The 19,350-nt window shown below is 45.3% G+C and overlaps 1 protein-coding gene across 2 annotated transcripts in view; it reads right to left on the bottom strand.

The window, feature by feature from the left end:
• LOC135905985 (ATP-binding cassette sub-family C member 4-like) overlaps positions 1–18,582 on the bottom strand; it is a 547,697-nt gene extending 529,115 nt beyond the window's left edge. For both annotated transcript variants that reach the window (XM_065437136.2, XM_065437137.2), the window contains exon 1: positions 18,369–18,582. In XM_065437136.2, the coding sequence (XP_065293208.1) occupies positions 18,369–18,445 (77 nt within the window). In that variant the 5' untranslated portion in view covers positions 18,446–18,582. The remainder of the gene's footprint in view (positions 1–18,368) is intronic.
• Between the last annotated feature and the right edge of the window lie 768 nt (positions 18,583–19,350).

The following is a 19,350-nucleotide window of genomic DNA, read 5'->3' as shown; positions in this document are numbered from 1 at the left end:
ATTAGCAAGGAAAGATTGTTAATTTAATTAGCCACAAAAGCTACTCAACAAACTGACTGCCTTTTTTATCATTACCAAGGCAGGTGACGTCAAGCGCTGCAGCTGCAGTCTCAACTCGTTTTTTTTTTTACATGAACGCAAAAAGTGGTCGTCAATGGTGTCTGACCACATCAGACTGAACATGGCACATATGACTTTTATAGATGAGCCTGTTCCGGCTCTGAAAACAGTGGTAGCAAGCAACACCACAAGAATTTGTTCGTACTCATGTAGGTTTTCAGTCCTAATTATGCAGGTGTTTTCTACTTGCATCATCATTGGGCTCCAGGGAGCAGGGCACAAAGTGTCCTACTTACTCTATGTTGCATTGCAATGCGACATGCCCTTTAAAATGCTTTGTATGAACAATATCAGCGCTCATTCTGGAGTTACTGTCTACATAATAGCTTATATTTCTTTTTGTAAATTCCATGAAACATATATTTTAGCACTGCAGGATTCCCTCACGTATTTAATAAGTACGAGGTCTGTTAGAAAAGTATTTGATCTTTTTGCGAACCCCTGATGAATATGAAACTAGCGCGTTTTCATCAACCGCCCTTGAACCTTTGTGCGCATGCACCAGATCATTGCCGAAGTGAACCCCGAGGTGATGCGGGACCATCGTGTGACTATCCAAGAAAATGCGGAAGAGGTGGGCATCAGCACATTTTATCCACATTCCATTATCATCGAAGATCTGGCCATGAAGAGAGTTGCGCCGAAATTCGTTGCCAAGCTGCTCACGGTGGAGCAAAAGCAACTTCGTGTTGAAGTCTCACAGACATGTTGGATTCCACAAACAGTGACCCCAACTTCATGAACACCATAATCACTGGTGACAAGTCTTGGGTGTATGTTTACGACTAGGTAACCAAATCCTAGTCGTTACAGTGGACGCATTCCACGTCACCAACCAAAGACAGCTAAGTGCACAGCAACATCAAAGAATTGCTGACTGCTTTCTTTGACTCCCGCAATGTGGTACACCACGGGTACGCACCACAGGGTCAAACAATCACTAAAGACTACTACAGGGATGTCCTCCATGGCCTATGTGATGCTGTGTGGCGCAAGATACCGAAGTTGTCAACAGAAAATTGGTGCATCCATCACGACAATGCTTTTCTCGCACTTGATTCAGATTTTTTGGCGAAATACCAGACTCCTGTAGTTCGACAGGCTCCTTACTCTCCTGATATGGCCGCATGCGACTTCTGGCTGTTTCCCAAAATCAAGAGGCCTTTGAAAGGAGCGCGATTTCAGGCAAGAGGACATTATGGCTGCAACGACAGCTGAGCTAAACTCCATTCGGAAAGAGGCCTTCTCGGAATGCTTCTAACAATGGCAGCATCATTAGAAGTGGCTGGAGTCCCAAGGAGACTACTGTGAGGGCGATTAGGCTTCCAACGCTCCAGTTATGCCAGTTTTTTTTTCTTCAGCGAAAGGTCTGATACTTTTCTAACAGACCTCGTATTGATATTTTATGTACAATGGCTGTATGGTTTACCTGGCACACACCAAACCCTAGCCTCATTGCGTTAGAGCAAGTGTCCCTTGCCAATAAAATACAGACCCTAACATCGCTTCTCTGTCATCTGTGTCGCAGACGAAGCCAGCTTTGTCGTCTGCATTCCCGGCCGGCAAGCTGTGCGTACATCCGAGGAAAGTTGGTGCTGACAAAATTTCAAAATAGAATTTCTCGCGTTTGAAAATAATGGTTTTTTTAACTCTACGCATGCATAGCAGACATGTAGAGCTATCCAATAATGTATCACACATTTTTGGCCAACTACCAAAGCAGTTTTTTCCTTGAACATGAAGCTTCTTGCAAAAGAATAGAATTTGTTTTGTTTTTTCGCAGGCGATCAGCTGAACCTTCGGAGCTTCATATATTTTTCTGCTATACTATGTCACCTGGGCTACCATTCTGTATTTAATTATTGGCCTGTAAATTTTTCGTTACGAAACAAAAAACTAACGAATTGCAATTTGGCTCATTTTTGCCGGTGCCAAAAGCAATTGAAGTATTGAAATAATTAAAAAATTGGCCATTTTGGCAGTTGCAACACTTCACCATATTTCCACGCACACCATTTGAAGGCCTCGATCAATACAGTGTGAACTTGAAAAAGAATGTTGATTGATGTCCTCTAGCTCAACTGAGCAGGAAAACTAAGCTGTCACCAAAATGCTACAAAATATCTGGCAAAAATAAATAAAAGTGGGTAACGAGTTTTGAACTCTAGTAAACATATGGCAATATTTCAGCTATATGTGTGGTCTCAAAAAAAAAACGCTGGTCGATTCGGCATGGCATCACACAACTGCAAATGCATCTGTGCCATTGTCAGAGTTCAGGAAAAACTGCATTTTACATAACTTTTTAAAAATGGTTTATTGCTGTCTAAATACATGAGTAAAAATTAATAGGTATAAGTCGGCTTAAATTTAAAATGCAACAAAAAATCTCCGGTAATGGCAATAATGTGCCTTTCATGTTGGCATGAAACCCTCTCTTTTTCTGAATTCTTTCGTTATTTTTTTTTGTGGCAGTGAATAAAATTGAAATGGAACTCACACAAGGAGTAACTTTGTTGTATTTCAGCACATCACTAATAGCTGTTTTTTTTTCATATAAAAATCTGAAGCAGTTAACATGAATAACTCGCTTGATATGGAATGACCTGCGCAGGAATGTTATCATGACAAAAACACAACTGGATCATGCAACAGCAATGCAGTATAATAAGCTGCTCCCATAAGCATCACCTGTTGTGATTGCCATGTTTCAAAAGTACGTAAGGTTTACTGAAATTGACACACACCATTCAACCAACAAATAAGGATTGTACAGTGAACCTTTTTTCAGTTTTACAGATTTTTTAAAAGTTTTCTGCGCCAGGTAGCATAATTCTTGTTCTTGAGCTGGATTATCCAGAGGTGGACATTACTAGCACAAGAAATGGAAACATTAAACTGATTCTCATAAATTTAATAATTCACTTATAACACCACGGCACATACTTCAGTTTGCAAATTGTAGCCAGTGAGTTGAAATACATATTCACTTGAAATTAATTTCGAGGATGACACCAGTTTCGAGATTTTTCCATGAATGTGAGAGAAATACATGGGCATTCCGGTTACTATTGAGCTTCAATGCATAACAGTGCGTTTTGTTAAAAAAAGAGTAAGTGCTACAGCAGTGCATTTCTACAGCCAGTTTGACGGCATGTGTCTCGTTACTGGTGTCATTCTGGAAATTAATTCTAGGTGCATACACCTTGTAAAATTACCTGCTACAATTCGTAAAAACTTTATTAGGAAGTGAGTTTTTGTTAATCAGCTGACTATGGTGTCTTGATTTCTCATGCAAGTAATGTTTGGCACTCTGTATCTAGAATTATGTTAGCTGCAATATGGTGGCTAGAGGGGGAAGTGTCGGCATCGGAACGCCAGAGAGGCAGCATTTTTTCAGGACGATGCGGCGGCGCTGCTGTCGGCTCCGAGATGCCTCCCGTACGCCGGTTAAGGTCCGCTACGGTTATTTGGTTCCGCTGTAAAGTGCTTTCTCGCTCCGCGGCTTCTATGGGCACAATACGCGCATCGAAAAATCATTTTAAAGGCTAGGCGACTTAATCACTGCAGCTGGCCTAACGTACTATGTACTTAATTTCGGTCATTTTATCGCAGCGCTTTAGCTTCGCGCTCAGTGCAACACTTGTGAAACTCATAATTGCACCAAACAGAGAAAGCTTCCGCAGTAGGCGGTTGTTTGCAGTTTGCCAGTGCCGCTTTAACATTTTAGGGGACTATTATGGGGTGCCGTATGCAATTCTGTCTGGCGTAACGTTATTAGTGTCTTGAGCTACAGGCGCTTGTCCTAATCGTCTACTGGTTGGTGCGCGCCTCATCAGTTGAAACGGGCCGCTCCAGTGAACCATGATTATTTCAAGTTTATCTGATTTTGCAATGAAAGGTAGAACTCTAGGCACCAACGGTCAAAACTCCGCATAATGAGAGCGCTAACGGAAATTTGGTTTGAAATATTAGAGACCTGCAAAGAACTAAGTTCGCGTATTTAGTAGCGCTCTTATAATGCCAAAAATGCCTTACAAAAAAAGAATATTTATTCTTAATAAAATAATACATATGACTCCATATACATGGCTGTTAGCTCTCAAACAAACAATATGACACGAAATGGAGCACAAATTCAATATATAATGGAGGTATATACCCAGAAACGGTGAACAAGGTGCAGTGCAAACAATAATTTGTCGGGTGGGAAATTCTGTTCAGATATGCAGATATTTCTGGGCATACAATGTGATGTGAACAATTCCTGTTTTACATATACAAACGTTTTATGTTGGTCTTGCTGATATAAACTTTGTAGTTATGCAGTTATGTTGTGCGCCTCAACTTGAGGTACTTCATTTTTTCTCGCTTCCCTTGCTTCGATGCGTTCTCTCCTACGACACGGAAGTGCAACCTCGTGAGGACAAAAAACCGTATCACTTGGTTGGTGATTTCTACGCTTATAAGCAGGTTGCGAACGTAGTTCCCGCGCCTACTAGGGCGCCCCTCGCGGCGGCGAGCGCGCACTCGGCAGGATACGACCGGCCCGCGCTTGCGTTCGGAAAGCCTGTCTGTGCACTGTTTCGCGCGTATCTGTTGCCTTTTCTGAGCAATGTTGAAGTGCAACCCGAGCTGCTGCGTAATGGGCTGCAACAGCACGTACACCAACTCACGAGGAACAATGTTTTACAGGTTGCCGAGCCGACCGTATGAAGTAGAACGGCGTCAACGCTGGATCGCGCTTGTCCGACGGCGGACTGTTTTATGTTCCGGCGTTATGCCCAGTGCGTTAACGCTCAATTCGTTGATTTTACAGCAAGCATGGCAGCAACAGGACACCTGTATTGCGTAACAGCATATGCAACAAAGTAGTTTGTTTCCACAGTGTACCGAAGTAAAGCTGTGGAACACTTTCCCAATACTCTCCCATTCAAACAGCGCCCGGGCTTGTTGAGAGCTACGAGGAGGGGTTGCAGCTGGCTCAGCTGGCATTTACCCTTATGCGCCCAGCATACCAACTAAGGGGCAGTTGAGATCACCAAAATATTTGACGACGTGGTTTATTGGAGCCCCCTTTGCACCCACTGAAAAATTGCAACAACATAAATAGTCTCGAACTTCCAGTAACTTAATTGGGCGAAAATATTTTCCCAGCATAGTCTAACAAAACTGGTAAGTTCCTCATCTTTTGTGCTTGGGGAGAGCAACATTAGAATACCTCGGGTAGTTCTTACGTACGAGACGTTGGTACACCCCACGTTCCTGGATGATATGTTCTGGAGTCGCACTTGCCGTCCTGTATGTACAGGGCAACTACCGCGGCGTGCTTGCACTTCCCTGCGATGCCAGTACGGCAATCGCAGCTCCCCGCTAAGATTTGTCTGCTGTCGCCGATCTGCAAGAATCAATGTCCCTTGTAAGTTCATGCGTCCACATCGTATATAATGAAGTAACTTACTCAGCTTCACGCATCTCGCTGGTGCGGTGATTTTGTTTGCGGAATACACCTAGCAGTCACTTCCGATGCGTGCTAGTTCAGCAGACGTGCCCCGCTTCAACTAGACGACTTCCTTTCTCCAAATTCTTTCCACAAAAAAGCTGTCAAGATCTTGTAATTCCCGAAATCAGGCTAAAATTAATATCGACACGCTGTTTCGCGCCATCACTGCCGTTTGACAGGGCGCCAAACACGCAGCGCAAGCTGCTCAAGCAGTGAGTTATCCTACCGCATTTGAGCAACTTATTCATCAGAGGACGCTAGGGGTCCGAAAGACAGGGCGCCGCCTAGCTCTTGCAACGTGCCCATGCTGCGCACAGCCAACCATATCCAGCTTATTTATTGACAGGCAGGAAATAAGGCCCATGATGCTGTCAGCCTTCAACTTGTTAAAGCTGAAACAATGCGTGAAGGCATCTTCCATCGCAGCAACCAAGTCTTTTACTGCCTGAGATGGGTAAAGTAGGCCACCTCTGTCCATGTGGTTGGTAAGGCACGACTCTTCCGGAAGTAAGCGCAAGTCTTTTGTTTGAAGCAACAGCTAGAGAACATTCTTCGCACTTTGTTCTCATTAGCGTTAGCGGGTAACATACCCGCTAACGTAGTAGGGTATGCGAGAGTCGCTATTTGATCCCACCATTTCACGATGACCTGGCATCGCAACACAATGCTTTACCATCTCGTGAACTTCATTTAGGTGGCCCACATCCAGGAGATCATCCAGCTTACTCTGCATACCGACCAAAGTTTTCCAGTGGCGTGGGTAAAGAAGGCTACTCAGAACTCCTTATGACAAGCAAACAAAAGCGGGGCAGGCGAAGCTAACTTCACCACAGACTTCGCGACGCGCGCTTGGAGCCGGAGATTGCTCAACACATCACGCTAGGCATCTCGGAGACGACAACCGCGCCACCTGTCGCTGTCATGAAAAAATGCCGCACGGCCATGCGCGGCGCAGTCCAGCCGATGCTGACACCTCCCCCTCTAGCCACTATAGCTGCAACAGCCAGTCTTTAATAAATTCCATGAAACTTAAATATAACCACCCTGCCTATCAGGTCTCAGTTCAGTGCTGTGGGCTCAAGCAAATCGTATCATGGTTATAGTACCACTGGCTACCTAATAGAGAAAGCAAGTACCTTTTTTGAGTGTTCTTATTTACATTCATGTCAATCTGCTTGTACATTTATTTATTTAGGTATTTATTTCTAAAATTTATTTCTTTTGGGAAATGTGTTTTACTTGAGGCCCGCACAGACTACATCTTCAGTATTCAATTTTGTCATGGTGTTAAGCTGCAGGAAGTTTGTACTGTGCAATAGTTTTTAAGAGGTTTCTGATGTTCTCAAACTACAAATAGTTGTACATTTACACAGATGTTTGGTTACAAATAAACAGTTCACCTATAAATATGGTTTTTGTCTGCATCAGTTCAGCACTCTTAATTTTGTGGAGGACCATTCACTCTGACAATTGAAAAAAGTGGCATAACTTTACTGCTAGCAGTTTTACAATATGGTTTACTACAGGCCACCTAGGAGCATGCTTTTGAGCCCCGGGGGACGGAGGCCTGCGTTACAAACGCCTCTATTTAAATTTTATCCCTATCCTCTCACAGAAAACATACCAACGTGACATCAAAGGTAATTATAAGCAACTTAGCTCAGCAGTATTTTAAGGAGAGTGCAGGTTTAAACTGGTAAATACCCAGTGGGGCATAAAGAGCTTTCAACCTAATTTGTGTTGATGTTCAAGAGATCTGCAACAATTCTTCCAAGGACGTTCAATATTGACGAACAACACCTTTCAGCAATACCTCAATGGGCTTTCAATATTGAGCCTCAACACATCTTCAACAATGCTTCAATGGGCTTTCAACATTGACAAACAACACCTTTCAACACTGCCTCAATGGGCTTTCAATTTTGAGCTTCAACAATGCTTCAATGGGCTTTCAACATTGACAAACAACACATTTCAACAATACCTCAATTGGCTTTCAACATTAAAATACACCATAGTTTCAACGATATGCCAACGATATTTCAAATTGAGAGGCCACAATGATGTTTCGACAAAATGTCGCGGGCCAATTATCAACACTTGTCAACAATTTCCTCAATGATGTTTCAACAATTCCAATGATCTTTCAAGGTATTTGTTGACGTTGAACAATGATAATTCAATAAGCTTTCAACATATTTTTCGTAAGGGAGGGCTTGTTCCGTGGACCTATTTTTTATAAACTCATCCTGTGAATCAGCGATGACATTGTATTTATGGAGAAAATTGGCTATCCTTGAATTAATAACGCTTTCAACCATTTTTGATAGAACAGGTAATACCGAAATAGGTCGGTAATTAGACAGTTTATTTATGTCACCACCTTTACATATTGGAACCACTCGGGCCAATTTTAATTTGTCCGGAAAAACACCTGTTGACTCCGTAAGGTTTATAATGTATGACAAGACATCGCATATACCGGTGCATACATACTTCTGGGGAATTACTTTTATATCGTCATATCCAGCGGTTACATCATTCTTTAAAGAAAATAATAATGTAGCTACTTCTTGATGGGTTGTTGGTGCGAGTGCTATAGAATTCAGTAATGGAGTGGTGAGGTTCATAAAACTATCAACCGGAGTATGCGTAACAAGATTTAGTGAACCGACACAAATGAAGTAATCATTCAGGCCGTTTGATAACTCACGGCCAGTTAATTTACCATTAGCTGTGATTATTTCATTAGGTGTGTGCATTTTGTTTTATTTTTCAAGTTGTTAACCTCTTGCCAGACCTTACGACTATCATTTTGAATACGAGAAAAATGGCCTATGTAATAATTAGATTTAGCATTTTTTGTCTTTAAGTTTATTTCTAAATTGTTTAAATTGGGATAGCAGAGCTAAATCTCTGCTACGGAGAAACTCATTATACATTCTATTTTTATTTCTTACCCTTGCGTATAGTGATTTGTTTCTCCAAGGCTTCCTAAACTTCTTAACATTAATTTTTCTCTCTATTTGTGGGAAAGCTGCATTATATTGGTTTAAGAAAATATTAATAAACTTAGAATATGTTGCATTAACTTCAGATATATCGTATATAGATTCCCAGTTAGTAACTTGGATTAGTTCACGAAACTCGTTGAGAGTAAAATTATTAAAATCTCTGGTCATATGCGTAACAGCACTTGTTACTCGGTTTAATCTGAGAGGTATAAAACAAAATATCGGCACATGGTCACTAATATCTAAAGATAATAGACCACTTTCAGTGTGTGGAGGCTGAGCATTTGAGATACAGATATCTAATAAAGTAGCCGTGTTGCATGTTATTCTAGTAGGCAAAGTGATATAGTTTATACATGCGTAAAAAGAAATGAGGCTGTGCGATTCCCTTGAATGAGAATCACTTGATAATAGGTCTATGTTTAAATCACCCATTAAAATGAAAGGTACTTTAGTAGAGTCGAGAAAAGTAAAAAGGCTTTCCAAGAACTCACAAAATTTTGGCTTGTTACCCTCAGGGGGTCTATACATAGCAACAACGATAATATTCTGCAAGGATATAGCTAAGCACTCAACGTTAGGATTAGTGACTGAAATATCGCTGACCACAGAGTGCGAATGACATTTTTAACATATACAGGAAGCCCACCACCTCTTTCATGGGGCCTTGATAAATCATTGTAAGTATAGTCAGCGAAACAACACTCGTCGCCATCAGTGCCGAACCATGTTTCAGAAAAAAGCGTAACATCAAACTCCACTGACAGCGACCCTAGAAATAAATCAAGATCGTCGCGCTTGTTTTTCATGCTATGGATATTGAAATGAAAAGCCGAAAAATATATTTCGCTGGTACTTTTAAAGCTAGAATTTAAAGGATCAGTATTGTATCTAGTACAGGTAGGTGTAAAAAGCATCGTGATAAGTCAGGAATGAGGAGTCATGTTCGCCAGATCAGCCAGATCCTGAATCCTAACAGCGTCCATGTGTTCATCTGTCCGCGCGAAAACCTTGCCCCCGCTTGTCCAGACAAACTTCCACGCCACTTCTTCCTTGCGGGCAACAGCAGCGCCAAGCAGCTGTTTGTTAGTCTGCGTAGGATGCTCGTTCCCATAAACGCTGTCGGTCCCAGATAAGCCGAGCTGGTCATTTGTAACCTTTTGCTTCCTGGCCTTAGCAAGAAACGCATGACGCTTATCTCTCCGAACAAAGCGAACCAACATATTGGTCTCGCCTGGCTTGCGCGTCGCGATCCGGTGACACGTGTCAATGTCATGGCTGACAACTGGTCTTTATGAATAATGTCTGAACAAATATCGGGATTATTCGTTAATAATAACTCTATAATGTTGGCCGTACACGATGTGCGACGCGTGGGATTGGTAATAAGTTGTGCTAGTGAAAAATCAAGACATGACTGAAGAAACATATTAGCTTCGGTTTCACTCGCTGTGATGGATTGTGAGAACCAGTTTATACTAGGGAAGTTGAAGTCTCCAGTTGTGAGTTAAGTACAGTTAGGGAAACGCGTACATATTTCACACAGGATTCGATGAAATTCAGACGAAAAACCATCCATATTAGGAGCACGGTAAACAGCACGAATAATTACTTCAGTTGAACAATACTTAAAAGAAACCCACACACATTCAAGAAAAGGACTAATCATCACAGGCGCGGTTAGCAAATCATCCCTTACCCCCAGAGTACACCATCTCCTTTACGGTATGGTCTGTCACATCGAAAGATGTAAAAACTGGTCTTGCTGAGAAAAACTGAGTTATCAGGAATAAGATCAGGCAGCCATGCTTCGGTTAACGCTACAAGTGCTGCGCAGCATGAATCGATTAGTGAAGAGATAGCAACATCCTTCGATACAACACTTCTGATGTTAGCGTAAAGGAAATGGTTTTGGAAGCATTACATGGCGATCTTTGAGGAAAATGGAAAGCTGGGGTCTGATTTGAGGAAGTGAAAGACGAACATCATTCATCAGTGGGATGCCGAGAAACACATACTACGCGAGCAGCCTCAGTGTCCCACACATAAGTATCGTTATTAATGTGAAGCTTGTTGAAAGTGAGACGAATGCGGTCATCTTCTTTTACAGACTTCCCGTACTGCCAGACACGACGGCGCTTTTGTCGGACAGCCTCAGAATAATCACGAGCGATGCTGAAGTCAGTGTCCTTCACCTTCGATGCGTTGCTTAGCACAGATTCAACTTCTTTATCATTGTAAACATTAGCAATGATTGGTCTCGCCTTACTTGTAGAAAAACGGCCCAAACGATGCGCTCTCACAACTAGAGTTGGGACGACACCAAGTTTGCTGGAACAAAATTCGCTCACGAGCTGCTCCGAAGCCGCCCAAGTGGCATCGTCTGTATCGTGGATTCCATAAAGAAGAACATTAGACCGTCTTGACCGGTTTTCTTAATAATTAATTTTGTCTTGCATTTTAGACAACTCTAAGTTCTGGGTTAAGGCAGACTCTGCAGATGGCGCCAATTAAGTTTTAGATTCCAATTCATCGGCATGCTTTGTTAGGGCGTCCAAGTCATTATTCAGGCTGATATGAATGTTTAGGGTCTTATTCAATGACTCCAAGAATGTAGTATGGCTAGCTTCCAAACGTTGGACCACAAGAGCCGCATTGTCTAATTTGTCATCTTGTGCCTTTGTCATGGGCCCAGGGTTCGATTCAACATCACCACCGAAAAGTAGAACGCGCCAAAGGTACATCAAAGCAGCGCGGGACCATTTGAAAGAATTGGGCGGCCACGACACCGCGAAAAGGAAAACATCGTCGTTACGGTAACAGAAAGTTTCATACTGGCAGCCCTGAAAGAACATCAGCGGTGAGCATGGCATCGCAAATGCGGTGCCGTGGCCCGTTACGTCGGTGAAATGTGCGCGTTTTTGAGCGGCTGGGTCAGCTGACGCCGTTCCATGTTTCCGGAGCGCAAACACAGCAGTGTCAAGCACTGGCAGTGGTGGATGCGGTGAGGTGCACTTGGCTGAGAATCGAGTCGAATAATTCCTTGCGGCATCAGGACACCAAGAGGGTTGAGGCATGACCAGCCGTAGCGGTGCCGGCGTGACGGGAGATAGCTGGCCGAAGAATGATTGCAGCAGCACCTGGAAGAACATTAGCGGTGAGCGTGGCATCGTATCTGCAGTGCCGTGGCCCCATAGAGGCTGTCTGGCGTGATGAAGGCGGTCTTTTCGCGATCCCTCTCCTCGACTTCTATTTGCCAGCAGCCCATCTTGACACCCATCGACGAGAAATATTTAGCGTCGCAGAGCCGATCCAATGCGTTGTCTATCCGGAGGGGGTATACGTCCTTCTTTGTGATCCTGATCCGTCGACGACAATTGATGCAGAAACGGCTTTTTCTTCCTGCCATCCTTTTTCTTCACCAAGACCGCAGGAGATGCCCACGGGCCTTTCGACGGCTGGATGACGTCGCCCCGCAGCATTTCGTCAACTTGCTGGCTTCTAGCTTCACGTTCTTTCGTCGAAACTTGGTAAGGGCTCTGTCAGAGTGGTCGAGCGCTCTCTTCTCTAATTATGCGACGCTTTACAACTGGTGTTCTTGGAATCCTCCATGACGTCGAAAAGCAGTCTTTCTATCGTCGGAGAAGATTTCTGAGCATTTGCTGCTGACTCAGTGAGAGACTTGGATTTATGTCGCAATCTGGTTCGGGAACTATAGTCTTCGGGGCAAATGCGGCGGAATCCGAGAAGGCGACTTCATTGCTGGTTTCTTCAATTTCCTCAATGTATGCGATTGTCTTGCCCTTGTTGACGTGCTCAATCTCCTGGCTGAAGTTGGTCAGCATCGCTTTCGCTTTTCCTCCACGCAGCTGAGCGATTCCTCTTGCGACGCGAATTTCACGATCGAGCGTAGACGCTGATCACCCTTGATGACGCCTTCTACGTCTGCGGATGTTTCGGTGCCGACGGAAATAAAGCTGGAGCGAGGCAGGATGTTCATTTGATCTTCGAACACACTCAAGGCGCAGTGACTATGACAGCTCTCCGGCGCTATCGCTTGGTCTTGGGACACGGTCATTGACTTCGAATTGAGGTCGATGATTCCACCGTTTTGGTTCAGAAGGCCCATGCCGAGAATGACGTCTCGTGAACAATGTTGGAGAATAACGAACGTGGCTGGGTAAGTCCGGTCATGAACTGTAATTCTTGCCGTGCAGATTCCACTCGGCGCTATGAGGTGTTCTCCAGCTGTCCGGATTTGATGGCTTTCCAATGCAGTTTTAACTTTCCTGCGCTAGACGGCGATGGGTTCACTCATCACGGAGTAGTCGGCTCCTGTGCCCACTAAAGCGGCAACTGCGTGGCCGTCTATGAGCACGTTGAGGTCGGTGGTTGTTTGTCTTGCGTTGCAGTTAGGTCTTGGCGTCAAATCACGGCTGCATCGCGTTTGACGTGTGGCTGGTACGTCACGTCGTCATGTATTTCGCCGGTACATTCTTTGCTTCCAGGCTTCATCGGGATGGCGGCGTGGTCGTTATGCCGTCTAGGTAGTCTCTTCGGCGTCTTCGTCCGCGGGGAAGGATCTTCGTCAGTTTGACAAAAAGGGACTGCACCTCCATCGGTTGCTGCTTTTAGTTTCCCTGTTATGGGCTGACGGACCAGCCCCGGGCTGGGCCAGTGTATGGACGGCGCTGCGGCGACGGGTAGTGGCCTGGGTCGTCGATCGAGGGCTTCACTGAGTGGCGCCGAGGTAGTCGGCGATATCGCGAGGTCGTTCACCAGGCTGCGGTCGCGGCGCGTTAGCGGCGAAATCTCGCAGTCCTATCTCGCCGTATGGGTATTGGAGGTACACATGGCCGGCTTCTCCGCAGTGATGGCAGAGCGGGAGATGGTTGGGGACTCGCGAATTGTCCTTCTTCCTCGTGTAGCTGCGCTATGCAATTGGTGCAGTGATGCCACGGCTGCTGATTTATCAGTAGATCTACTGATATTTAACATTTTCTGCTGATTCAGTGATAAAGCGCTTGAATCTACTGAGTTTCTTGCTTTTCTACTGAAACGAAAGTGGAATCTGCAACTTTTTCAGTACACAGGATGGATGGATGGATATAGAGGTTACAGAGGTTATATTAATGTGATGCCACCTAGCGAGAGAAAAAAAAACGTGGTTGGCTCTGAGGTTAACATACATTATTGCGTGAGTCGGTGAATTTGTGAAAGTGGGTGCATACCATACCCCACAACTATGAAACCACCAATATCATCATCATCATCATGACCAACCTATTTTTATGTGCACTGCAGCACGGAGGCCTCTATGGAGGCCTCTCCCAGCGATCTCCAATTACCCCTGTCTGAAAGATACTATACTCTAAAGCTTTCAGGTACTAACTACCATCTGACGCCTTTGAATAGGTCATCGGAGGGCTTCACTGTCTTTAAATTCGTGCTTGACAATGGCTCTCTGGATCCCCGGATTTTTCAAGAGCATCGCTAAGAATCTTGGGGTCAATTTTCGTACTATTTCCTGGAAGCTACAATACTTCAACAGAGTACTAATTTAAGCGCTGAATTCGTTGGCTCATAAACTGAGTGCAAAAATTGAAATTAAAAAATATACTGATTTCTACTGATTTTTCGCGAAAAAATCTTCTACTATTGTTTAATGTGTCGTGGCAACACTGAGTTGGTGGCCGTGCCGGCGGCGGCGGCGGTCGCCGACGGAATCGCGGCGTTACAGGGCTCTGGCGCGGTCGCGGAGGGGTACATTGTTGTGGGCAACGGCGGCGTAGGTCACCGCTTCCGGCTGGGGCTGCGGTGATCGTAGTTGCACTTCAGGAACTCCAAGCGATCGCTGAACCTCTTCTTTGATAGTGTCGGCGATCGAGGCCGCTTGAGGCTGCACCGAAGGCAAGAATTTTCGCATTTCTTCGCGCGCAATGGCCCAAATTGTCTCTTGAATGTCGTCGGAAAGCAGTCCTTGGATGGCGCACTGCGGCCTGAGCACTTGGCGGTTATATTAGGCAGTGCGGATTTCCAGTGTTTTCTCAATTTCGGATGCCTCTGTAGAAAACTCAGTTACGGCCTTCGGTGGGTTGCGGATTAGTCCGGCGAAAAGTTCTTGCTTGACGCCACGCATCACGAAGCGGCTTTTTTTCTCCTCCGACATTTCCGAGTTGGCGTGCCGGAAAAGACGGGCCATCTCCTCCGTGAAAATCGCTGTGGTCTCATTGGGAAGCTGTACTCGGGTTTCTAGTAGAGTTTGGGCGCACCCATTGCGCATGAAGCTTGTGAATGTCTGCAGGAAGCCGCAGCGGAACAGGTCCACGTAATTAAGATGGCTTCTCGGTTCTCGAACCACGTCCTGGCACGTCTTCCAATGACATGTCGCAGCTTGTCGTCGCTGTTCCAGTTGGTAAAGGTAGCGACCCTCTCATACATCTCCAGCCAGCTTTCCGGGTCCTCCAATGTTGAACCGCGGAACGTTGGTGGTTACCTGGGCTGCTGCAGCAGGATCGGTGTTGGGCACACTGGGGCTGTCATTGTAGCAGCTGTCGTGACCATGCGCTACCTGGTCTTGTCGGGTAAAATTCCGTGCTTCGGGCGTAGTCCTTGCAGTCTGCGGCTAGCTCGCTGGTCCGTGGCGACGTTGGCGTTGTGTTCGTGGCTCGGGCTTGGATCACGGCTTTGCGGGGGCATTCGGTACATGAACGCACTAGCACCTCCACCAGATGTCACGTAGCAGCGACGGTGAGTAATACAGCTGTAAAACTGTGAATGGAAAACAAACTTCTTATTGGGTGAGCTTCTGTCCACAAAAGCGAGTTCCACTGAAAGCACAGCAACAGTGGCGAACAGGGTTGGCGATCGTCAAAATCTGATCTGCCGGTCAAACCATCGGTTTTTATACACGAGTCATCGAAGGTGCCGGAGTAATCGATTGTGCCCGCGTGCCTTCCAGAAAGTTCCGCACAATTCACGTCGCACAGGCAATTAGATTACAGAAGCTTCGGTGACAAAAGAACCATTCATAAGATTCGAAAAACTGCCAGTACTTGTGGGCGCGTCCCGCGCTGAGCGATAACATTTGTTAGACGGTGAAAAGCACTCATCCGAAAGAGAAACCAGTCTACACGTCAATACAATTACAGCATTAAAGGCCCTTCAAAAAGTGAATGAACGAAAATATTTAGTTGTTACGATTGCTTCAAACCTCAGATGGCATAGACACATTTGTCATATTACTGCAGTTCCTCTGCGCAAGTAGTTTTGTCTTCGCAGATGCCTCCGGCTGACCACTCCATCTACCAAGCTTTCAGCCTTTACTTTCCTGTGTTAGACCGGTATTGGAGTAGGCTGGCACAGTTTCGTTTCCTTATTAAGTCACTAACACTAAAAATGTAGAAAATGTACACAGGAAGGCTGCAGAATTCTTCTGCAACAAATATAAGCTCACTGATTCTCCCACAAATATGTTAACAAGTTTTGGCCTCCGAACACTGGCTATCACAGCAAAACAAGCGGGCGTGAAATCTTTTTTCAGGTGTTTTACAGTTATAAAATTGACACATCATTGTACATCTCTCCATCATAATCCCGCGTAACCCGGCACAAACATTCATACACGTTGAAAGAGTACTCTCACCAAAATGACACTTTCAAGCATACTTTTTTTCCACTTGCTTTCAGGGAATGGCATTGTTTAGATATCATCTGTTAATGCAAAAACGCTCTGAGCCCCAGAGGCGTTTCGTCATCGATCATTAGAAGCATATTAGTGGCCGAATGTTCGGAACAGACTGTTTTCAGGTCTGCATGTATACCACTTCATTTCATGTATAATTTCTGTTATCTTTTGCTGCTGGGTACTTTGTGTTATCTGAGGTTAGAAACATTTATTTATTTATTCATTTATTTTACATGTACCTTACAGGCCTTTGAGAAGGCATCGTGTAAGAGTGCAAATACGGTAGCATATTGTTATAGAATCGGGAAAAAGAAGCATCAGTATAATAAAAGGAATATGCGCGCAACAGGAATATGCTAAAACGAACAACCGCGCGACCCTTCACTATAGCCGATTATTGACGCGACCCATAGACCTGAACGGGCTACGCCATTTGTCATTTGTGACGGTCTGCTTTACCACAAGAATCATTCTAACAACGGTGCTCCACTGCTGCTCGTCGTACCAAAATGTCTGCGCCTTACACGACTACCTCACATCCGGGCAACTTGGATTCGCTGGAACGCTCCACCGCCTCCGACAACGTTTCTATTGGCTTCAATCGTGGAAGACAACCAAGCAGTATGTCCCCAGCTGTGAGCTCTGCCAACGCCACAAACAACCATCTATGGCTCCTGCAGGAACTTTGTAGAGTTAGACCGCCGACTTCACCTTTTGAGAAAGTGGGCATAGATTTACTCGGCCCCTTTCCCGAATCTTTCAGCGGCTGCCGCTCGATAATCGTGTGCGCGTATTGTGCACACATTATGCTGGAACAATGGCACTTGTCTTAGCTACAGTGTACGAAGATTGCGGGTTTCTTCTGCGCTCGATTATCCTCCGCAATGGAGCTCCTCAGGTGGCGATAAGTAATCGCGGCCGGTCCTTCACCACTGACGTCGGGGAAGATTTACTACGCGTTCGTGAATCTCAATATTGCCATTCCACGCCTTACCATCCGCAAATCAAGTCTAACCGAACGCACCAATTGTACCCTCGTCAGGATGCTTTCAATGTCTCAGCGGATCATAAGTACTGGGATGCCATATTACCATTCGTTACGTATGCCTCCAACACAGCCAAACATGAAGTCATAGGATATTTACCTTTTTTTCTTCTATACCCTCGCCATCCTCAAAGTTTTCTCGACACCATACTTCCTTTTTCAAGTAACGAAGATGCTTCTGTAGCGCAGATACTTTGTCGTGCCGAAGAAGCGCGTCGACTTGCCCCACTCAGAACCGGATCGTCGCATACTCAGGCTAAGCCTCGCTACGACACGCAGCATTTGTCCGTCAGAGTCTCCACCGGTGACGTTGGGTGGCGGTGGACACAGGTTCGGAAAAGGGGACTTTGCCAAAAGCTTCTTTCCAAGTATTCAGGCCCAATCGTCCTTCTCAAATGCTTGAGTGAAATGACCTACGTCATCGCTAAAGTGACGGCTGATAACCGCCGTTAACGCAAGACGCAAGTTGTGCATTTGACACGATTGATACCGTACCATCAACGCGCACTCCGACTCATTTTGTGAGCTTTGTCTGCCCCGGAGCAACATGTAACGCCGCACTGGAGGCACGTGGAAGAAGAAGAAGCGGTGCGAGGTTTTTGAGTGATCGGCTGTATCGGGCCGTTGGATGTCTTATGTATCATTTTCACTGTGAATAAATTCATTCTACATCCGCGACAACATTTTTTAATAGCTCATCAACTACGTGGCATGCGCTTCCTCGGTCACTCAACTAGATATTCGCCCACAATCTAACTCAATGAAATGGCAGTAGAAAGTGGTTTAACGAAAATGCAACCAAAACTAGCAGATCAAATGTGCATGAAACGCGTCCACAGGTGCCACCACTCGATGAAAGGATGCGTCCGTCGCGGGGTGCACGAAACTGCCCTCGCAGCAGATGCCGCGGCTCAAGGGAGTTTCTCCCCCTACGGCGCGGGCCGCTTCCAAAAAAAGTTGCCGCGGGTTGAGAATGCCCGCCTAAAAAAAGACTCCTACCTGAAGAGAAGCCTGGAAACGCAGCTGGCCGTCTCCACGGGGTTGGCCGGCTGCCGAATCTCGAGCTCCCGCTCCATAGCCGCCGGTTGTGCCGCCGATGATGGGAGCGCGCCTCGCTCAGCGACCACTGTGCTAGGCGACGCACCGTGTGACCGCGCCAGCAGAAGAGGCAGTGCGGGTGAGCCGCACGTCTCGTGATTGCGCCAATTGTGATTTCGACCCCGCGACACTTCTCCCGGGGCGCGTAAACTGTGAGGAAACTTTTATGGGGCCGTTTACTTTCTCAGCTATCTCGGCCTTTTATGACTGGCCATCGTCACACACGCGAAAACGTCGGCTTTTGACGATGTGCTTTTCGTGAGCGCAGCAAAAAGACGGGGCCGGTGTGCGCTCTCAACTTTTACATGTGTTGCACTGTGCCGCTTCGTGAAACCCCCAGAAATGAGTTTTATGCTTCATATTTAAATACCAGCACTTGCTATAGAACATGCAAGATCGCAAAGTAGAAAAGGGTACGAAAAGCAATAGTTCCTAACCGAGTACTAATGTATTTCAAACACCCAATAGAATGCCGAATATTTTCTCGTTTCTAAACAAATTGAAAGAGAAATGTCGCGTGGAGTTTGTTTGGTCAAATAAAGCGCACCTCGAGCACAATGTCCCAGCGACAAGCTTAAACAAAACAGATATGCAGACCCAACACACAAGTTTTTATCAATGGAGAGCCAAGTTTGGATGGAGCAGTTCATCAAATAATGCACAACTAACGGTGATGCGTACAATCGTATTAACTTTAATCGTACACAGCCTGCAACATAATACAGTGTGTATGTTTATCTACCACAAAGGCTGTAACTTTGATATGATACAATTTTTCTATTGGTGCACCACACGACACACAAGCTATGCCGAAAACACGCAAACCAGACTTATGCACTGTGTGAGACGTCTAAGCAACTTTGTCAAGAAGGCGATGTATGGC

The sequence above is a fragment of the Dermacentor albipictus genome, chromosome 1, assembly GCF_038994185.2.
Source record: "Dermacentor albipictus isolate Rhodes 1998 colony chromosome 1, USDA_Dalb.pri_finalv2, whole genome shotgun sequence".
In the NCBI taxonomy this organism is placed as follows: Eukaryota; Metazoa; Arthropoda; class Arachnida; order Ixodida; family Ixodidae; genus Dermacentor; species Dermacentor albipictus.
This window is presented reverse-complemented; position numbering and strand designations above follow the sequence as displayed.